The following is a 21,393-nucleotide window of genomic DNA, read 5'->3' as shown; positions in this document are numbered from 1 at the left end:
CCCGCCCCCCCACCCCCTGCCCTTTCCCGAGTTCAGGGTAAAGGATCCACGCAGCCGGAAGAGGTGGCAGGCACGAGGAGATGCCCAGCTTAGGAGAGCAGTTTTCAAGCAGCACAACACTGTTGTCCCAGTAAGGAAAAGCACCACTCCAGACTGGCGAAGGCCTTACCAGTACAGGGGTTCACCCTTTTATTTGTGACTGAAAATGCCCCCTAAGGAGGAGCCACAAGGCACAGCCAAGAGGGAAGCTCCAGGCCTCTCCCCTCCCTGCAGGCTGTTGCGGCGATCACGTTAAGGGCGCCAGGGCCCCATCGCCAAACAGCACTCGGAACGTGGACGTCCATCCACTGCACCACTCGGCAGGCGCCACGTAGGCTCAGCGCAGGCAGGAGGGCGCTGAGAGCCGCAGGCTCGGCTGGCCCAGCTCCGCTCCCTTCCCCTCTGGAGGTATAAAGTCCTCAGCAGCCGCTTTAATGGTTACTCTTCCTCTTCAGCCAGCCAGGCCTGTGGCAGGAAGGCCAGGTGGTGGTACTGGAGAGCAGGGAATCTCACTTCTGATGGGATCGCCGGATTCCCGCGAGGTGAGCACCAGGGGCCCAGGCAGGGGTCGCACTCACTGTCCCATTCAGCAGCACCCCTCCCAACTGGGTCCCCTTATGCCTTTTTAAAAAGAGTCTGTATAGTGAGTGGACGGCAGACAGGTGTATTTAGCGGCCCCGCTCGACACTCCCGAACCGCCGAGGTTGAGCTTGTGGACCTCACCCGGCTGCCAGCCCTCCCCCACCCCACACTGGTCCCTCTCTCCTGCCAGCCCTGCTCATCTTAGGGCTAAGCTGTAGACGTGGTAGATCTCGTCCGGAAGGTTCTCCTGCCGCTCCTGGGCCAGGAGGCTGAGGCCCGCGCTGTGGACGATCCTGTGGACCACGTCAAGGTCCCGGCACACGCTGCTGTCCACATCGTCCAGGATCACGCCCTCCTGGGCCATGTTGTCTTTGATGACGATGATGCCGTTGGGGCGGAGGCCCCGCTTGCAACGCCGCAGGAACTCGGCCAGGTGCTGATCGGTCAGGTGGCCTGGGGGAGGCAGAGGCCGTCACGAGGGAAGGATGCCAGCCCCTCCACGCCACTGCGTGTTCACTTGCTGAGCACTTATCGGTGCTGAACACACAGGGCCACTGGCTTTCAACAGCCCAGAGGGGTTTACCAAACCCCATTTTAAGAGGAAACGGGCTCAGAAGTCACCTACCCAAGGGCAATCACAAAGTATGCTGCTGGGATTTCACCCTGACTGGGTGACTTCCAGGCCGTGCCCAACGCCTACACTCCACCCACCCCTCCTAGGCCTGGATCAGCGGAGTGTACCAAACAGAGTTCCTTCCCTACGTTACAATTCCTAACAGGCTTTTGAGGACCACAAAATACAGGGCGAATCCAGCGTGTTCCCCGCAGGCCTGTGCCGCCCACCTGGAGGAGGTGGCCTGCTGCTAGGTCGGCAGCCTGAGGAGAGCACCCTGGGTACGCCGTCAGGCCAAGTGCGTGCAGGACCGGATGGTACACCAGGGCTCGCTCACCGCGAGCAGCAGAGGGGCAGCCAGGACTTCAACTCTTCCTCTTACTGAAAACCCCTTCTTTATGAAAACTCATTTCCACATTCTTTGAATGCAGTAAGTTATTGATAATTAAAACTTTTCAACAAGAAAATCTGTGCCCAAATGGGTCACAGCAGGTATTGAGCTGAAACAAAACATGGAAGCAAATGAACCTTCTCGGTGGAGTCCTGGGGAGTGCAGGGAGGATTCGAGGGACCCCCGCCGGCCGCCTCTGCAGCAGCGCCGGGGCCTCAGCTCCCAAGGCCTCGGGAAGCCCGGCCTCTGCGGTGGGAGATGTGCGGGCAGGCGGAGAAGGGGCGCGGGACGCTCACCTATCACCCACTGGATCCAGATAACGTCGTAAGAGTGCGGCTCCGGGCTGAAGTCCTGGAGGCCGCAGCAGAAGAAGTTCCTCACTCTCTTGCCCTCCTCACCCAGGTAGCTCTTAGCCTTGAGCAGGAAGTCCTCCGTCACGTCCACCATGTCCACCGCTCCGAAGAGAGGCAAGAGCAGCCTCTTGGTGATCCTTCCAATGCCAGCGCCGCAGTCCAGGGCATACGAGGTGCCCGTCTTGTTTGGGCCTTCCTGAAAAAGCAGAGAAGGCACTGACTATAAGGAAGGGTTAGACAGCCAGAGGGACCCTGTCACTGCGAAGGGGCCTTTCCTCACGAGCCCCTGGCACTACTCAGATCAGGCCTGGGCACAGGCCGGCAGCTGGCACTGGTGGGCCGGCAGTGGGCGTAAGCACAGCACAGCCTTTTTCTGGGCCACATGTTTCTAACATGAAAGCCAACCTCCACTTAGGGGTGTTAACTCAAATAGGTGCGTTCATCTCCTATCACTCCTGAGACCCCATTAAAAGGACAACAGCAGAGACAGAATAAAGAATTCAGGCAGCGAAAGGAGGGAAGAGGGCACTCAGTGAACAGATCTGGGAAGACGGAACGCGGGTAGAGCAGGGGGCAAGCGGCAGCCTCGGTGTTTGCTGAGGGACAGGCAGGGAGGCTCCAGCCACGGCGATGCCAGCCTGGCACAGAGGAGGGTGGCAGGGCAAGGAACTAGAAGCCTGTGTTGGCAGAACGGCCAACACCCACAGCCCAGATGCTTGCAAAGACGGCAGGAGAGCAAAGGTTTTGCCTCTGGAAAAACAGAACGGTTTGTGAGAAGCCTGCTCCACTGCGGCACCGAGAGGCCCCAGCGCGCCAGCCGCCTCCTGTCGGGTGACCTGGAGGCAAAGCCTGTGAGCCACCCCGCCCCTCCCGCGCTTCAAGGCCTGGGTCGTGGACACGACGGGGTGACCCTGCGGCGGCGAGTGTGAAGGTGGCGCCCCACGCAGAGCAGGCAGTGCCACCAGCGCCACAGCCTCTCCTCCGGGAGAGCACAGCAGCCCTGCCTACCCTCAGAAACCTCTGCAGGAACTTCCGGGAGCTGTTGATGTCGATGCTGGAGATGTGGCCGTACCCCCCGAGCATGCCGTCCACGGTGGCCGGGACCTCCTTCCAGTACGTCTTGGCCTTGGAATAGAATTGTTTCTCGTCCTCGATCACCTCGCTCGTCATGCTGTCGCCAGCCACGTCTCTGCTCAGGCACCAGACTCAGCAGCGGCGTCCCCTGAATTAAAAAAGGAGGGAAGCAGCCAGGTTGAGGGCCCTGGGCTCCCCGCATGCTTCTGCTGGTCACACGATCCTGCCTGACGCAGAGGAGTGGCCAGTGTCCCCCAACCTGCTTCTACCCATTAGAGGGCACTGCCTCCCGTCTCTTGCATTCAAGTCATTTTGCAAAGCTATCTTCATGTCAGAGCGGGAGACCCAGAGTCCTGGCTTCTAGTTCTTTCCTTACCCTACATGACACCTGACTCAGTGGCTTCTGAACCCAGGGTACAGAGAACCCCGATCTACACTTAAGAGAAAGGAAAACAAAGCAAGGAACCCAAGCCTCCTACAGCGGACATTCCGGCTGATCCCAGCAGGGCCCGAGGAGCCCCACGCCTCCCTTCCTCTGTCGCGAGCACAGAAACAAGCTCACCGCGGGGTCCAGTCCACGGTTACCCATGAGCCTGACTCTGTGCCAGGTGCTGTCTGTGAACAGCGAGACGGCCAGGCGGATACACACGCTCACGCGTGTGTGAGGGCTGCGGAGAGGTACGAGGTGCTGGCAGAGCACAGGTGTCAGGAGAAGCGACACACCAGCTAACATCAAGGATGAGGAAGCGTTCGCTTCATTCAGCAACGAAGAAGACTGCTCCAGGAAGACAGGAGCGTGCGCTGCCCTTCCAACGGGAAACTCGGGGTTCTAAGGGTCACGTTTACTAGTTCAGACTTCACGCCAAAGAGCAGCGAGCTGGAACTACTCTAGGTGAAGCAGGGAGTGGCCTGAGATGTGTGCTTCTGGAAGGCCACAGGGGAGAGTGAAAGCAGACGGCCGGGCCCTGAGGGCAGAGCAGAGGCCGAGCGCCGCATTCAGCCAGCTGGGCCACACCACGTGGGGGATGGAGGGTCACACCTCTCCCGAGGCACCGCGCTCATCTACAGACGCTCACCGTGCGCAGGGCTGTTCCAGCTGCTGTGAGGCTTGTCCAGATAAAGTTCAACACCCAGAGGCTTACAGCAGGGGAGACAGGGAAGAAATGGAACCAACGAGAACACGAGGCAGAAACGAGGACTCTTCGTTGAGCCAAAAAGTGCTATGGAAACTTGAGGGATAGAGGAGTCCCTTCCGAATGGCAGGCGGGGCAGCAGCCAAGAGAAGGCCGGGCCCGGAGGACAAGGAATGCTCTGGAAGGGGACAGGGACAGAGCAGAGGTGGCATGGCACGCGTGCCGCACAGAGGGCTGGGGATGGCCGGGCTAGCTGCAGTGTGGACAGAGAAAAGAGTGTGGGAGGTGAGCCCGGCCTGGCAGACGGGGCCTGGAGTACAGCGCCCCGCGTGCAGCCTGGGGCCGTGGGTCCAGTCTGTCAACAACGGGAAACTGATCAGCTGAGTTTCTGAAGGGCAGGGGTGTGCGGGGACCCAGCCTGCGGGGGCTGAGCGGCGGCGGTGCGGGAGTGGCAGGGCCGTGCCAGGAGGCAGAACGGGGGTAGCAGCCACCCATCCTCTGCCCACACGCACTGCGCACTCTTCGCTGGCCACTGGACCCTCACGACTCAGCGCGACCCAGGCACCCCACGAGCCCTGTGCGGAGGAGGGAGCTGACGCACACGGTGGCATCCTACCCAAGGTCAAGGGGCCCGTGCGTTCGCCGAGCCCTGGGCCTTCCCACGTGGGCAGCTGATTTTCAACACAGGGTTCCACTTAAGTGTCACCTCAAAGAGGCCTTCCCTGACCAGTCTAAGGCGCCTTCCTCCAACACGCTTACCCGGTCCCCGTGGTTGCTGCCTTCCGAGTGCGTATTTCTAGCTGAAATGACACTGTTTACTGACCGTCTGGCCTCCACTGGAATGGAAGCCCCCGAGGTAGGACCTTGCCTTTTCACCACTGCGTCCCGGCACCGAGCTACAGGAGTCCCTCGGTGCAGGGGTGAAAGCCCCCCGGTCCCCCAGGAAAGCTGTGCACGTCTGTGCTCCCGGGGGCTCGCTCCGCCCCCTTTACAGTACTCCACAGGGCTGTAGTTAAGTCACTGACCTCCCGGTATGGTCATCAAAAACAGCTGAAAACCCCCTAAGACCGAGAAGTGCGTTAAGAGCTTCAAGAGAAGTAACAGAAAAGTGCCCTGAGGACAAGCATGGGCCTTCGACACGTAACTTAGAGACGAGAAGGAGCGAAGGGGAACAGAACATGGGAAACGCTGAAGATTCTCACTGCCATGTCTGTAGTTAGCCTCCAACATACACCTGTACTCTGAACTTGTCCTGGAAGACAAGGAACCTTCCAGAAGCAGCAGGCCCACCCCAGCCAAACAACTCAGAAACGCTGCTCCCTGATGCAATTCCACTTCTGCCACGGCCAGCCCTTTCTGGAGACGCCCGCCAGCCAGTGGGGGCACCAGGGGTGGGCCTGGCCTGGCTGCTGGGAACAGATGGGAAGGGGGCCTCCTCCTCGTGCCCGGACCCGGCTCCTTCTGCGGACCCGGGCATTCCCCAGGAAAAGGGTCACACGCTGGCCTTCTGAGGAACAGAAGGGAGCCGACAGCAACCACATGCCCCACCAGGGCCGCCCTGAGACCTGGACTTTGCCACTGTTTCCACCTTCCGTAGACCCCTTCCACTGTGCCCCCGGAGACCCCTGCTCCACCCCCTCTTCAGGTTCTTGAATCAGCTCTCAGACGGATCCCCTCCCTTCCCTGTTCAGGTGCAGGGCTTGGGACTCCAAAGAGGACGGTTCCAGTTACGGCACCAACCCAAGAGCCCTTTGGGGTAACAGGCTGGGGGGGCCTCAGTTCTAAATACTGCCCCCCACCCCTGGCTCACGGCAATGTCCCACACCCGTGTCCCAGCCCCTGAAGCTACTACCCCCAGCCCACGAGGAAGAAGTGGCATGCTGCTTGTGAGAATGAACTCTTGTTCCAACCTTGAGGAACATGACAAGCAAAAGAATGTGGAGACCTGCCAGTCCCCAAGAACGCCAGCTGTGGCAGAGTAACTGTCACTGTAGCTCCCTGAGAACGGACAGGAAAGGGAGCCACCAGCTTGAATGTTACCGTGGAACTTTACTGGGTTTGGGGGTATGTGGATGTGGTCTGAAAGGCCAAGCGGGCTCCCCAGCCCCTGCCACTAGGCACCGCAGCAACCCTTTCCCAGCCCCTCCGCCGTCACCCAGCAAGGACAGCACCAAAGCCAGCCACACAGCAATGTTCCCACTCGGACGAGCTCAGCGAGTTCGGCCCTGTCCCCCTCACACAAACTTCTGGTTTTGTATTTGTGTCTATCTCCCCACTCGACTGGGAACTCCTTAGAAAGCAGTGGCGACACCCTGAGATGTATCACTGTATTTCGCTTGCGTCTCATGTAGCTCATAGGTATTCAACAAAGTTCCCTTCCGATCAGATGAACAGAATAAATCCGGGGCCAGACGCTTCCCTGGCTGTACTCTCTCTGCCTATCTGTCTGCCTTCCCTCCCAGGAGGCAAGCTTCCAAGGCCCAGGGACACTACATCATACACCGTTAGCCTAACACCTGCTACAAGGTGGGTGTTTACTAACTGGTTGCTGAATGAATCATAGAAGGACCTTTGTGCGGCTAGTCATTCTGCACTTTTAAGAAAATCCTACAGACAAAAATCGAATCATTCAAACCTGATATCACTGAAGCCCTTTACTGACGATACAATTTTTTGCTTTACCAAAAGCCTTACAACATGATTCCTTTAAATGTCAAGGTCCCCCGAATAATCCAATTTACAAGAATTCCACTTACGGGGAGATTCTAGGAACAAGCCAGGGGAGGCACATCTAGGCCAGGAAATGGCAAGTATTACTTTGACATTTGTTCTAACAGCTTAGATTCATTAGTAAACATGACTTCTGGGGCCCTGTGTACACTTTGCCTCCCAGCGTCCAGATTGAGGTGGGCAGGAGTTCCCTAGGGGTCAGAGGGAACAGCGGGGTTGTCAGTCAAACAGCAGGAAGTCCTCCTACACTCTGTCCAGATCACAGTGAGGAGCCGCATGGCTGCAGGGATAGGACAGGGGCCTGGGCGGTCTGGCTTCGTGCGCTCTGGGCTAGCTTGGAGGGGAAGTGAAACCCTTTGCTCGTGGGGAACTTCCGCTCCTCAGCAAGTGGAATGTGCCTGTGAATCCTTCACGATCATCTGCCCACCTACCCACGCCCCCTCCAAGGTGTTTAGGGCCACCGCGGCCAGCCGCCCCAGCTATTACTCTTCTCCCAGGATCCATGGGAGAATGGTGTTGGAAATGTCACCATCAGGCTCTGCAGGCCCATCTCATCCTCCTCATTTACCGGTCTCTAAGGAAAAGCCTGGAAGCATCAGGAGGCAAGAGCCTGCCTGATGTTACCTCTTCCTTCCCACACCCTCGTGGACAGGGCCTGTTCTCCCTGGCTCTGTGTGGACAGCTGTTGGACTTCTGAGAATGGCAGGGTGTTCTATGAAAAAGAAAGGGAGGGAGGGAGTAAAGAAGACCAAAAAAAAAGGGGGGTGGTGGGATTTAAAAACAAAGGCTCTGAGTTGAATGAACCAGGTCTGAATCCTGGCTCAGCTTCTCACTGGCTGTGTAAGCTCAGATAAGACACAACCTCAGTTAAGTGTCTTTATCTATAAAATGGGAACAGCAACATTGACTTTATAGGAAGGCTGTGATGATTAAACGTGGATATAAAAGCATAAAGTGGGGCTTCCCTGGTGGCGCAGTGGTTGAGAATCTGCCTGCCAATGCAGGGGACATGGGTTCGAGCCCTGGTCTGGGAAGATCCCACATGCCGCGGAGCAACTAGGCCCATGAGCCACAACTACTGAGCCTGCGCGTCTGGAGGCCTGCGCACCGCGATGAAGAGTGGCCCCCGCTTGCCGCAACTAGAGAAAGCCCTTGCACAGAAACAAAGACCCAACACAGCCGAAAATAAATTAAAAAAAAAAAAAAAAGCGTAAAGGGATCCATACACTGCTGGGCATGCAGTAATCTCAAAAGTCTCTGTCAAATGAAATTCTCATCAATTCTCTCTGCCAAGTGTGAAGCTCTAATGAGAAAATGTGCTGAAAGGCCCTATAAACCAGAGTGTTGGCCACACCTAAGGGATTATTACTGTTACTGCTGGGTGGTCTTTCCAGTGACTCAGCTCTGCCAATCGGCAGAGGGGAGTGAGCTTCCCATCCATGGAAGCACGGAAACCCTGCTGGTTTTGGTGACTCTGTCTTTGTGATTCTACGGCTTCTGGTCTCCACCAAAGCATTCTACATGTACTTCAACCCTCCCACAGTCCCTAGTTCACAGAGAGAAAAACCATTCCACTCATGGAGTGATGCACACACACAGAAAACCAGCAATAGAATAAGGACGGAATCCAGACTTCTTACCAGGTCAAGGCCCTAGTTCTCCCAGGGGTTCATCCCATCTCACTGGGCAGATTCCATACATCCAGACCGTGTGCAATACTGCCCAGCCCCACCCGCAAGGCCTCTGACACCAGCTGGTTCTATGCCTTATTGTACAGAGAAACCACGGTCCAGAGAGAGATCACACAGTTGATGGGCAGCAAAGCCTGGGCCTTCTGATATGGCAGCCTCTCTGCCAACAGGCTGACCTTGGCTCCAAGGGCCTCTCGCGGCGGGCTGTCTTTTGAGCGGCACCTATGTTGACCCCTAACCGGGGTCGGGTCCAAGGTGAAATATGATAGCAACGCCTATGTAACCGGGCACTGCCCTGTGCCCGACTCTGATCTGAGCATTTTACTGAATCCTCACACCCACCCTCCTAGTGGGTGCTCTCCTTACCCGTTTCTCACAGGGGAAACTGAGGCTCAGAGAGGGAAAGGAACTTGCTGCGGCGGGGGCCGGCGTGGGGGAGTGCCCTGATCAGGCTTGGGGGGCCTCGGCCTTCCTCCTCCCACCCCACCTGGGGCCCCGGGCCGGCCGGCGGCGGACCTCCCCGGAGCGCGCACGTGGGGCCCTGCCGGCTCGCGCCCGGGTCACGTGAGGAACCGGGGCCTCAGGGCGCCGAGGCGGTTGGGGGCCGGGGCCTCCCCTCTCCCGGCGGCCGCCGTCCCCCGCTCCACCTCGCGCTACTCACCCCACGCGGGGGCTCCTAGGACCCGGGAGAAGAGGACGGGGAAGAGGAAGGGAGGGCGGAGGCGGCGGCGGCGGCGAAGACCCCACCAGCCCCCGAGCACCTCCGCCTAACCTCTATCAGACGCGACACCTCGCGGCGCGCGCCGCCTTTGTCCGCTTACGTCACTTCCGGGCTCCCGGGGGCGGGGCCGCATCGGGCTCCGCCCCTCGATCGGCTCGCCCCGCCCCGTGGGCTCCGGACCTAACTCGAGTGCTGACCCGGGAAGAGCTTCCCAGCTCTAAAAAGCCGCAGCGCCGACTCTGTCTCGCCTCCAGCTTGTGCACCAGCTCATTTGGAGGCGGCAAGGCTGGACTTTTAAAAACGAGCGTTCTGTGGAATTTCCACTGGGTGAAAAGGGGAGGAGGAGCCTTATGCAAGCCTTAATCCCACCCATAACAATTAACATCTTAAAATATACAGATCAAAAAGAAAAAAAAAGGAAGAAAAATACCCTTGACAGTGCCAAGGGGTTGCCACTCCAAATAAGCAGAGCAAATCCATGAAATTTCTGTTCCCAAAAGGTTGCCCTCCCCTAGGCTCCTCCCATACACAGAAATTCTGGAGCGGTCCCTGAAGCAGCCTTGATGGAAATGAGAGTTTGCAGGTAGGTAGTAGACCTTGTGAACCTTTCCAAGCCTCAGTCTCCACTTCTGCCAGATAGATGGAATGCTCTGAGGGTTAAATTTGTGGGATATTATGCGTCAAGCCTTCTGCCCTGTGCTTGGAGCCAGCTCTCAGTAAATAGAAGCTGATTCATAATATTCATCACAATATTCATCTATGTCATAATATTCACAATATTCATCATAAGTTCTTTTTTCCTAAACTGACATCCTGGCTTAGATTTACAGTGCCTTCCTCTGGGCGTTGCACAAAGGAGGGGCTTAAAGTGTGTTTGCTCTAATGAAGTGAAAGCTATGGGGGGGGGGTGCCCTGAAAAGCCCCACATGCTTTTGAGTCCCCCAAATCTGTCCATATTATGTGGCATCCTCGCTAGGGCACTGCAGGTCAGACTTGGTTCCCCTGGCCTGGGCTCCTCTCCCAAGCTTCATTTTCCATGTCTCTACGGCAAGGGGATAAATCTTGGGCAATCTCAATCTGGAGGTTTCTATAATCTTTGGGGGGCAGCTCTGAGCCTAGCTTTTTCAGGGGTGCCTAAAAATCCACCCCTACCTTTTTTTCCTGTCAATGGAAGACAAACTCCCTTCCCTACACCTGGACTCCAAGGCCTTTCTAGGTCTGGCCAGTCCACTAACCTCAAAGCCTCTTGCATCTCTGAATTCCCAAGCCTCGCACATAGTAGATGCTCAATAAATGTTTGCAGCTGGAGGCCTCCTTAGAAATCATCTAGGTAGTCTGGTGTTCCTCATCCATTTTTTAAAAACTCACATACCCTTAGAATAAACATAAAAATTTCTCACCTTCCCCGCTCAATATTCTGTCTTCCCAAGGAGGTATGCCCTTCCATCCCTGGTTGAGGAGTATTTGCGGAAATATATTACATTGTCTGGGATGCTTCCTCCAGGCAGACATCTTGTAATTTGAATTCCAAAGTCATTTTTTTCATTTTCAAATTGTAAAATCCTACCAGGCCAGTGAAATTACTGGTCCAAACTACACTCGTCCCCCACTCAAGTTTTACAATACAAGCTTTTTCCCTGCCCCCTCCCAGCCAAGAGTCACAGGTGGACCCCAACAGTCCATTTTACCATGGAGCCCTGAGAAAGGAGCGATTTATCCAGCACCACACAGCAAGCAGGAACAGAGCATGGACTCACAACTGGTTCCTCGTAGTTTCCAGGCCCACCGCATTCTTACTACCCAGCCTTCTATGGAAGTTCCACCTCCAAAGACACCCAGCCCAAACATGACCCACCTGAGCCTCCCAGCTCCAGAGAGGGTAGCTGAACCCAGGGCCCTCCATCCCTGGCTTGGGCCTGACTGCCCTGGCCAGGAGTCCCACGCTCCCTTGTGACTGCAGCCTTGGCATCCTGAGCACAACAGCCCTGCCCTCTGCCCCCAGCCTCAGTGCCCACTTCGCCTTGGGTGAGGGGTGCATCATAATGACCCTGAAGAGACCATGGAGGCAGCAGGGAGGGGCCAGCAGATGGACCAAGCCGGGAAGATGGGCTCTTCCAAGGAGCAGCCCACCTGGTAGGGGGCTCTAAATTCAGGGGACCGTCTCCAGCCCCGCCCCAAAGCCCCACTAGGGTGAGTGTGACACTAGAAACCAGCTCAGAGCTGACAACAATCTGGGAGTGGGGTGTGGTAGGGAGGAAGCAGGCTCTGAGAACCCAGCGTCAGAAGTTGGGGGCGGGTCTGGGGCTCTGTCTCCCAAAGGGGGAGTTTGTTAAAAATATGTCTTGCCCCACCCCAGACCTCTGAATCGGAATCTGGGGCATCTGTATTTTTCACTAAGCTCCCACCCAAGGGACTCTGGCGATCCAGAAGGAATGGGCAGCTGCAGGGCAGGTCACCCTTTCAAGCTGGTTCCAGGTTTCCCAATTCCCACCTCAGCGCTAATAACAGTAAGAGCACGTTGAACACTCCAGATGCTAAGTGCTCTCTGCCATGTGGTGCTGTTTCATTCTCACAAAGGAGCAGGCGCTGGTTTATCCCCATTCTGCAGATGAGGGCACTGAGAGCAGTTAATTAATTGGCTTGCCCAAGGGTACAGCTAATAAGTAGTGGAACTGAGTCTAAATCCTAAATAATAATTTTAAAATATAATAACAGCAGCAGCTAGGCTTCGTTGAGCACGTACAACGTGCCTGTCATTATTCTAAGCCATTTACATGTGCTCGCTCATTTAAACGTCACAGTAACTCAAAAAGTGGGTACTCTCACCGTCACCGTTTTTCAGGTGAGGAAACAGAGGATCGGGACGCTCTAGCCTGAAGCCACTTACTGTCTGGCGAGCCAGGGGTAGTAGCCCCGAACCACGCTGCCCCCGCTCCAGGCGCTATGGCCTGGAGGCTGGTCTACGCCCTCCTCTCCACTTAACACGGCACCGCCCCCACTGGCGTGAGGATGCCCTGAGCTGAGCGCAGGGCCAGACATGCCCCGGCGTCGCCCCAGCTCCTGTGCCCAGCAGGTGGCGCCCGAGGGGCTCCCTGGCGGTGGCGATCGCAGACGGAGAGACCCGCTGCTGCCGAGGCTGCTGCTGCCCGAGCTCCAAGCAGCCTCTGGCGCGGGGGCCTCCGGGGGCTCCAGGGCTTCGGAGGGCGGCGCCGAGTGGTGGGAGGCCCCCGCGTGTGAGTCCTCGCACTCGGATCCCGGGTTGGGCGTCAGGCGCCCCCGGTCGCGCCTGCCCGTCCTGCCCACCGTGGCTCAGCGGGCGGCGCGGAACCGGACAGGGCTGAGGTCGCCGCTGCTGCCGCCCATGCTCTTGGCCGGCGAGCCCCGGGAACCGGCGCCCCGGGCCTGGACAGTGCAAGGACCCCCGCAGGGGCTCGGCCAGGGAGAACTCCGACTCTTTGGGCGACCTCCTAGGAGAGTTCCTCCCCGGCCGGTCCTGGCAGTTCCTGCGCCAGCTCAGGGCTGTCTGCGGAGAAGCCGCGACCACCGAGGGAGGCCCCTGCGGCCCCCACGGGGGGGGGGGGGGAGGCTGAGTCATTTCCGGTGGGGGTCCCACCACCTGGCATAGAATAATGGCAGTGTTAGCAGAGAATGCCTGGCAGAGTCCTGGAGATGGCAACCACCCCTTGAGGGCGGGTCTACCACTGCCCCTATTGTACAGATGAGTAAACTGAGGCCCAAGGCCATGCAACCAGGAAGAGCCTGGTAAGGCTTGTCCCCAAGAGAAGGCTCATAACTATTTCCACCTCCTCCTGGCTCCCAGCTTCCTCAGCATCACAACATCAAAGGGGTGTGTCAGAACACTCTGGAAGTCCTCCTCAGTGTCCCCGCTACTCCTTCCTCCCAGACCTGGAGTAAGTGTCAGTGACCTGCTGGTGGGGACAGGGCTGTCATCAATGCTCTGACGATGGGGGACCCTGATCACTCATGCCAGGTGTGGCCTATTTGTCTTCAAGGGGCCAGTCATTGTACTTCAAGAATAGTCTTAAGAAGATTTTGCTCCATCAGATACCTGCCCTGGGGCCCTTCAGGAGAGATCACTCACAATTCACCACGGTCGAGAAGACCAATCAGTGCGTTATGGGAGGATGGGGTAGGGGAGTGGGGAGAAAGAGCATTTCTTTCCTCTGCCTTTCACCCATGAATGTATCCATCTGTCCACCTATTCATCCATCTGTGTGTCCATCCATGAATCAGGTCTTCTCCCAACCTGTTCAAGGATCATCCATCAACATCTATGAATCCATCCACCCATTAATCAGGTCTTCTACCAACACCTTCATAATTCATCAATGAATCCATTCATATATTCATTCTCCCATTCACCCATCCACCCTTGCATACATCTTATCTGTGAACCAGGTCTTTTACAACCTATTCATGAATCTCTCCATCCATCCATCCACCCATGAATCAGGTCTCCTGTTGATCCATTAATCCACATATCCAGCCAGCCAGTCATCCAACTATTCCCAAATTCCCACAATTCTATCCATCTACCCATGAATCCAGTGATTGATCATCTACCAATCCTTCCATCCACGTGTAAATCCAGGATGCTATCCATCTTTAGTCTTGAAGCCATGTACAAGTCTACACACTCATCTACATAAGCATTCATCCACCCACGCATCCATACATGTGCCCATCCTCCTAAGATCCAATCCTTGTATTAAGACCTTTTCGGGAATTCCCTGGTGGTCCAGTGGTTAGGACTCGGCGCTTTCACTGCTGTGGCCCAGGTTCAATCCCTGGTCCAGGAACTAAGATCCTGCAAGCCATGTGGTGCAGTCAAAAAAAAAAAAAAAAAAAAAAGACCTTTTCATTAATTCATCTATCTGTCCACCCACCTACCCAGCTACCCAGTCTTCCATCCTTTCACACAACCCACCATTCATTCATCCATTTCTTCCTCTAACTTTTATTAGCTTTTACTATATGTCAAATATCAGGGGAAGTAAAATAAGGGATGGGGGTAGGAAGAGCCTGGGCATTAGAGCTTAACTGGGCCTAGATGCTGTAGCTCTAATGGAGGGGGAAAAGAATGCAGAACTAATTCCTCCTGCTTAAACAGGCTTAAACATGGATGAAAGGTGAAGAGCATTGCCCATGAGTTTGAAGACCAGGGAGAGGAAATACACTAGACATGCCATTCCTTCTCATCCTGGACCCATGGCAGACAGTATTAACTGATCACAGCACTTTTCCCCCACTGAGCCTCAGAACCCTTCCTGACACAGTGCTCCAGGCAGACACGACCAGTGGATCAGGGTAGGTGCCAGAAATGAAACACATTTGCCAACCCAGGAACTTTAAATCAATCAGACCAAATAAACACACTACTTCTCACAAGATATAATAAATAAGAGTATGGAACTCATTATCTCGAATGTAAGCAACAACAGGGATGGATACCTTCACAGTGTTTCACATTCAGGAGCTAATTCTTGAGCATCTTGAGGTGTGTGGCGTTCCCTAGTAGGCCCTGCTGGAGACAGCTGGGTGCATTAGAACACGCTCCAGCAGCATTTGAGAGGAGAAGCTGAGATTTCAGACCAGTGGGCACAGCTGGGGCAAGCCTTTGGCTGGTCCTGAGGCCAGCACCAAGCAGGCATGGATAAGCAAACAGCTGTTGCATAACTAGGTCCCAATGCCTGTAGCTGACACTGTCTTGGCCATCTCCTGGATGCCTGGCTCTTCAATGGGCTTATGAAAAGCGTCCCCTCTGTGTCCAAACGGACATAAAGATGTGGTCAGATAAATGGAGTCAGATATATCAATAGGCATTGTACGTAAGGTCAAATGTGGCATTTCTGAATAACAGAGCTGTGGATGGATCAAGCAAGCCCTCCTGCAGCCTTGCTCTGGAGGCTGAAATTAATAAATGTAACCATAACAGATCCCCTTTATTGAGCACAGGTCCCTTGCCAGGCCCTGTACCAGATGCCTCACGTAAGTTATTTGATACTCACCAGACTCTTACAAGGATGCTATTATTGTGTCTACAATACATAGTACATAATTTAAAGGGGAAAACTGTAAAATGGAGACTTGAGGGCGGTCTGCCCCATGTCACAGGACTGGGAAGGGGCATAATTGAAATTGACGATTATAAGAACAGTTCTCAGTTAGAGGTGCTTACCCTTGGCCCTGCAGACCCTGGCGGGGGTGGTGGTGCGGGGGACAGTGCTTTTCAGTCCCTATCATCTCTTCACAACCCTGTATGGTGGGCACAACAATGATCTCCATTTTACAGACAAAGAAACTCAGGCTCAAAAGAGTTAGAATTGAAACCGAGGACTGCCTGACTCCGGAGTTCATATCCTTATTGTCTCTGCTGAATTGCTTGATATATAAGAGAGCCGGCTCTGGAACCAGAATTCAGATCTCGGCTCCACTCCTAACCAGCTGTGCGATCTTGGGCAAGTTGCAAAAAACAAAAACCAAAAACCCTCTGTGCCTCAGTTTCCTCGTCTGTAAAATGGGAATAATAATCATGTTTCACAGGGCTGTGTGGGTTTGGTGGGCTGATGCCTGTTACATGCTTGCGCCATTGCCTGAAGGGCAGGAAGTGCTCAGGAGAGGCCAGCTGTGATTGTCAGGATCCCACAGGGAGCTCCGGCCTGGTGGATGTGTGTTGTCAGGGTGGCATGGGGGGCTGGGGGCTCAGGCCCTGTTCCTCCCCTGCCCTTCTCATCTCTCTCACCAGGCCCCACGCTACACAGGCCCCCAAGCTCAAGGCTGTGCTCACCCACAATTCCTCGGGGAAAGGCTCAGGGCACCGCAGGCGGTGTTGCCCTTTCCACGTGCGGTTTGCGGATGAGACGCTACGGGACACAGCGCTCCACTACTGGGAACGCAGCTGTGCAGGTGAGCAGACAGGAAAGGGAGCTCCAGGACTCCAGAAAGTTCCTGCCTGAAACCTGAAGAGCAGAGGCTGTGGCCCTGGGTCCTGGGAGTTAGGGGCCGGCCAAAAAGCCCAAGAGGCCATTGATCCTGTGGAGGAGGCCCTTGAATTGGCCCCTCCAGAGGCTGTTAGGGTGACCTTCAAGTACCAAGTAGAGGGTCTGAGGTCCAGCAGAGGTGTCCCAAGGCTGCAGCTGTGGCCCAGGAAACAGTGGCTGTCCAGGCCTGGCCACCACGGAAGGATTTCTCACTGCCAAGGGTTCCCACACGCTGTATCTGCCCACCTTGGAACCCACAACCTCAGCCTGCAGACCCCGCACATGGCTTCCAGGGGCTGGAGAAGGTAGGAACAAAGGCACCCGAAACACCTTTTTCCCATATCCCTGAAGGCAGACCTCACAGGCCTGGCTTGGGAGGTGCCCAGAAAGTTTTAGAAGGTCACACCTCCACGGAAGGCTGGCACTGCCTGGTCCAGCAAAGAAGCTAGGATCCAACCACCAGGCCCAGGTTCCCAGGCAGAGCTTTGTTCATGTTGGCACAGTTTCCAGTGTTTTCTGAAGTGGGTGTCAAGAGGCAGGAAGAATACACGTCCTTGCTCTGGTATGGTCTTTCCTAAGGCCTGCTTTCCCCATCTGCCCAGCCCCTTCTCTTCTCAGGATCCAGCAGTCCAACGGCCTCATCTATTTATTAAGCACCGACTGTGTGCGCTCTCAGGGAACAGCTGCCCCAAAGCCCCGCTGGGGGCAAAGCCCTCAAAATCCAGAACCTTGGCTGATTCAGAAGGAACCCGACCCATCCCCCTCAGGGTCATGGGAAGTTGGAGGTGGAAGCTGCAATTCTGCCCAACTTCTGGTTGTTCGATGGGGCAGCCAAGGCCCTGAGGGCACATGACACAGCAGCTGAAAAGAGAAGCCAGAGTGCCCCCTGGCCACCCCTGCGAACACAAGGAAAGGGGGCACCTGGAGAAAGTTTCTTGGGAATGGCAGTTGGCTGGCATGGGAGACACTTCCTTGTCAGCCACTGGGCTGTGGTCATACCCCAGAACACCAGAGTGGCGCTCAGCGGCTGCTTCCCAGCCCTTTCCATCCTCAGGAATTCGGGGTTCCTGACCAGCCGGAGGGGCAGCTGTTGGACAGGAAACACTCTCCATCCTCGTAGGATTCTCAGCATCGTCTCTTGGATTTACATGGTGGGACGACTGGCCTTCCCACTGTGGGAAATGGGGCCCATTTGGGGCTGAAGCAGGAGTGGGGGTGTGTGTGGGGGGTAGGGGGCACAACTTCGGTAATAAAGGCAGAAACAGTCATGCAGGATAGTTTTAAAACCAGAGCCTTCCCTGGAGGCAGCCAGAAGGCACTGGGAGCCTTGGGTTGCCATGGAGACAGGACTCTGCCGATCTTGCCTGCCAGAGGGAGGAGGAGAGAGGGGGGTATAGGTGCCCCGCCCGGGTAGAGATCTCACCCGTGCTCTCTCTCCTCCAGTCCGGCAGGGCATCCTCGAGAACAGGACAGCCAGCGGGTCAGCAGCGTTGGAGCAGGTGTTCGGGAGTGTCGGAAGATGGCTGGAGAGTTTGCCCAAAGCCCTGTATCCCAGGGCCAAGGAGGACACCATGGCCAACTCATTCGGCTGGGACTTCCCTGGCCTGTGAGGCTTTGTGGAAGGGGACGGGATTCATGCATCTCCTCATCCTGTAAACCTCTGTGTCCAGCTGTGGTCTGGGCCCTTGAGGGTTCTGCCAGCCATGGGTGGACCTGGGACTCAGGGTCCACACAGTTTTATGGGCTCCTGTCCCCCTTAGGTCCACCCTGGAGCCGAAGGGCCACCTCTCTGAGGACACCGCTATGAACAGCAGCCTGCCCTTCATCCCCAGAGGCAGCGGGGGGACCTCAAAACCTTTCTGGAGCAGGTGGGCAAATCGCCCTGTTCCTGGAGCCAGAAGCTAGTGAGCAACTGCTGGCAGCCAGCCACCTGGAGCCCCCCTGCCTGGTGGGGGGGTGGTGCCCAGTGGGGTGGCCAGGGCTCTGGGTAAAACCCCCGTATGTGCTCGGCTAAGGGGTGTGCTCTCAGGCCAGGCTGCCTGGGTTCACATCGCAAGCTCCTAACTTTCGATCGGTGGGGTCTTTTTCGTGTCAGTTTCCACATCTGTAAAATGGGGCTGACCACAGTGCCTGCCCCCTTGGGCTGCGGTGTAGAATCCCCCTGGGCCCAGGGAACCCCATCTCCTGCCCAAAGGCCCCCAAAACGCCCAGCTGGTTCTCCTTCTCGCCCTAGGAGTCCTTCCTGCCCAGCTTGGTGTTGCACACACGGTCCTGAAACAAGGCCGCCCTAAGGGGCACCAGCTCCTCCTGCCGTCAACATCACGTTGCGCTCAGAGGTGAATGGCTGCTGGTGCCCAAGCCCAGGTGTGGACACGGGTGAGGGGTGAGGAGAGGCCTTCCCTGACCCACAAATAAACACACATCCCTGGTGGCTGGTATCTGCTGTCAGGTCTCACCCTACAAACCTCTCCTGGTTGCTGGTCTTTGGGGGTCCTGGGCCAGGGGGAGGGCAGGGGCGGAGTCACAGCTGGGATGAAGATGGGGGGGCAAGGCATCTTCAGGGGTCAGGCTTGTTCCAAGTGAGCCCCTCTTCTGGGAGGTGGGAGACCCTGCCACACACCTCAAACCTGGGACCAAGCCTCTGTCAACCTAGATCAGCCCACACCTGAAACAGGCACCTGCCCCAGCCTCCCCCAGCCCAGCCTCCATCTTTGACAGGAACCAAAGGCTGCTTGCGGACCTCCCCTGTGGGGTGAGGGCATCCAGACTGTGGCCAAAGGGACAAACATTTGTCTTCTGTGTTCCCCAGGCCAGGGTCTCATCTGGTCCCTGGAGGGCAAGCATCTGGGTGGGCAGGGGTCAGATGTTTCTCTCCCACTTAGGGGGGCAGTGTTCAGAGTCACACAGGCGGTGGCGCAAGACAAGGTGGCAGGAAGTGCCTGGAGCTTTTCTTACCGCTGCACTGACCCAGCAGTGCCACCCCCATTTGCCTGTCTGCCAGGTTTGGCCCTGCCACACACCTGCGTTCCAACTGCTGGGCAAAGTTTGGCCCCCTCCCCTCTCTCCTAGAAGCAGCGCTTTGGCTCCAACCCCTCGCCAAGCCCGGGATCGAGGTCTTTATCGCCACCTCCTGGCCAGTGAAGAAACAGCCACGGAATCCACACCCAGACGCAGTGCTGAATAGGAAAGGCTGGGATTGGGGTTGGACCGGCCGTGGGGATTTTAGGGCCACGACGGGTTGTGGATGGGGGAGAACTGTTTCGAAAGAGGGCCCTGGCTCCAGAAAAGGCCACGGATCTACCAACCCTGTGGGGATGGGATGGAGCAGTGCTACCATTCCCTTCACTGGGGAGTGTAGTGGGATTTCGATCCCTGGGATGATCTGTCCCCTCCATCCCCACTTTCTGGACTTTCACCCCTCCCCCCCCAGTACTTCTATTTCCTGGAGAGCCTGCGGGTCCCGGAGGCCTGATTCTACCTCACCTTTTCCTCGTGGCCTTGCACAGCCCACCTCGCCCTCTCCGAGCCTCAGTTTCCCCGGCAGAGCCGCGGCGGACCCCAAACCGGCCACCGGCTGCAGCGCCGCGCCGCGCCCACGCGGGGGCAGTGTTGGCCTGGCTTTGGCGCCGCCCGGCGCGGCCGAAACTTCTCAGCCTCTTGCTAAAGGGTCGGAAACTTTTCCCCTCGCGCGGCGCTCGCGTCTCCGGCCCCGCGCCGCGCCACCTCCTTCCACCTGCCCGACTTCGCTGCCGGACCGCGGGGCGGGGAAGGGAGGCTCCCCAACCCCCAACTTCTCTTTCTCGCTTTTTCGTTGTTCAACCAAAAAACTGCTAAGCTTGCAACAGCGCCGTCAGCCACGAGCACTGAAGATTGAGTCCCACGTGCAGCGCACAGGGGCGGGGAAGGGGGCGGGGGACGGCCCTGCGGCATCGGGCCTCCCAAAGCGGGGCGGCCGGACGGCGGTCTCCCGGCGGGGGCCTGTCCGGTGGGGTGGGGACGGCGACCCGGCAGGCGGCCACGCGGCGTCCCGCAGCCCGGTTTCTCGGGGACCCCTCCGCTCCCCGCCCGCCCGCCTGCCTGCCTCGCCCGCCTCGCCCGCCTCGCCCGCCTACCTTCCGCTCGCATCGCCCCCCTCGCCCCCGCCCCAGCCCTCCATTTCTTCCTTCCCTCGCTCCATTCTCCTCCCCTCTCCTTCCTCCGCTCTCTCTTTCCCTCCTCGACAAACATGGATTCTGTGTCAAGAGGACCTTGAGCGGCAGCCCCGAGCCTCCCCTCCCGCCCCTGCCAGCAGAAACGCAGGGACACACAGGGACAGCCGCAGACAGGCCCCCGGAGACGCGCCCCACGCGCACACCACACACTCGTCGCACACACACGTCACACACGCACACAGATAGGCACCACAAACACCTCCACACCCACACCCACACGCATGCAAAGACTCACACCACGACACTTAGAAACCCCACATACTCACGCAGGACACGCGCATGTCCTCCCCAGCTAGGGTCTCCCAGCGACCGCACCCTGACATTCCAGAGTCCACGTGTTGTCTTGGAGGCCCAGACGCAACCTCCACCCCAGCCCTCTGTAGATCTTCCCAACATGCCCCTGCCCCTCTGCAGGCAGAGCTTGAACTTGAAGGTGGGGTGACCAAGAAGGGGGAGAGGAGGGGAGGGAGTGCTGCAGGGAGGGGATGGACCCCTCCCCAGGGTCCCCAGCAGGGTCCTTTCGCTGGTACATTTCCACTCAGGGCTGGCAGGTGGCCAATCCCGCCTGGGCTCCTGGGAGCAGTGCAGCGGGAAGGCTGGGGAAGTGGCCGTGGCTGGAGCTGGTGCCCCAGCTCTTGCTCCCTACAGCCTCAGAGCCCCCCTGAATCTCTGGGGGTGGGCAAGGCAGGCGTACCCCCCACCGGTCTCCTCCAGTTCCTGTCTGCCCTTATCACTCTGTGCAATAGCAGCCCGCACCCCATTCCATCTCCCACCCACACCCCGGCCCTGGACCATGGGCAGACCCGGGCCAACCCAAGCTGGGGGGCAGTGGGAGCTGGTCTAGTTTGGGGGGT

At 57.2% G+C, this 21,393-nt stretch overlaps 2 protein-coding genes across 6 annotated transcripts; one reads left to right on the top strand and one right to left on the bottom strand.

The window, feature by feature from the left end:
- Positions 1–161: 161 nt before the first annotated feature.
- Positions 162–20,827, bottom strand: NTMT1 (N-terminal Xaa-Pro-Lys N-methyltransferase 1). 5 transcript variants are annotated; one of them, XM_057548583.1, is made up of 4 exons: positions 20,806–20,827; positions 2,987–3,200; positions 1,922–2,174; positions 162–1,074 (listed from the first exon to the last, which is right to left on the bottom strand). In XM_057548583.1, exons 2-4 carry the CDS (start codon positions 3,146–3,148, stop codon positions 818–820), a joined length of 672 nt encoding a protein of 223 aa, XP_057404566.1. In that variant the 5' UTR covers positions 3,149–3,200; positions 20,806–20,827; the 3' UTR covers positions 162–817. The 5 variants fall into 5 exon arrangements, with proteins under 5 accessions (XP_057404566.1, XP_057404565.1, XP_057404563.1 ...); XM_057548582.1 differs by lacking the exon at positions 20,806–20,827 and adding an exon at positions 9,379–9,419; XM_057548580.1 differs by lacking the exon at positions 20,806–20,827 and adding an exon at positions 9,268–9,412.
- Positions 12,365–18,640, top strand: C6H9orf50 (chromosome 6 C9orf50 homolog). The gene is made up of 7 exons (XM_057549179.1): positions 12,365–12,560; positions 13,148–13,238; positions 13,341–13,457; positions 16,094–16,254; positions 17,772–17,934; positions 18,089–18,196; positions 18,562–18,640. Exons 1-7 carry the CDS (start codon positions 12,365–12,367, stop codon positions 18,617–18,619), a joined length of 894 nt encoding a protein of 297 aa, XP_057405162.1. The 3' UTR covers positions 18,620–18,640.
- Positions 20,828–21,393: the final 566 nt, after the last annotated feature.

The sequence above is a fragment of the Balaenoptera acutorostrata genome, chromosome 6 (genome assembly GCF_949987535.1).
Source record: "Balaenoptera acutorostrata chromosome 6, mBalAcu1.1, whole genome shotgun sequence".
In the NCBI taxonomy this organism is placed as follows: Eukaryota; Metazoa; Chordata; class Mammalia; order Artiodactyla; family Balaenopteridae; genus Balaenoptera; species Balaenoptera acutorostrata.
The sequence above is the reverse complement of the archived record's forward strand: the minus strand, read 5'-3'. Positions and strand labels throughout refer to the sequence as shown.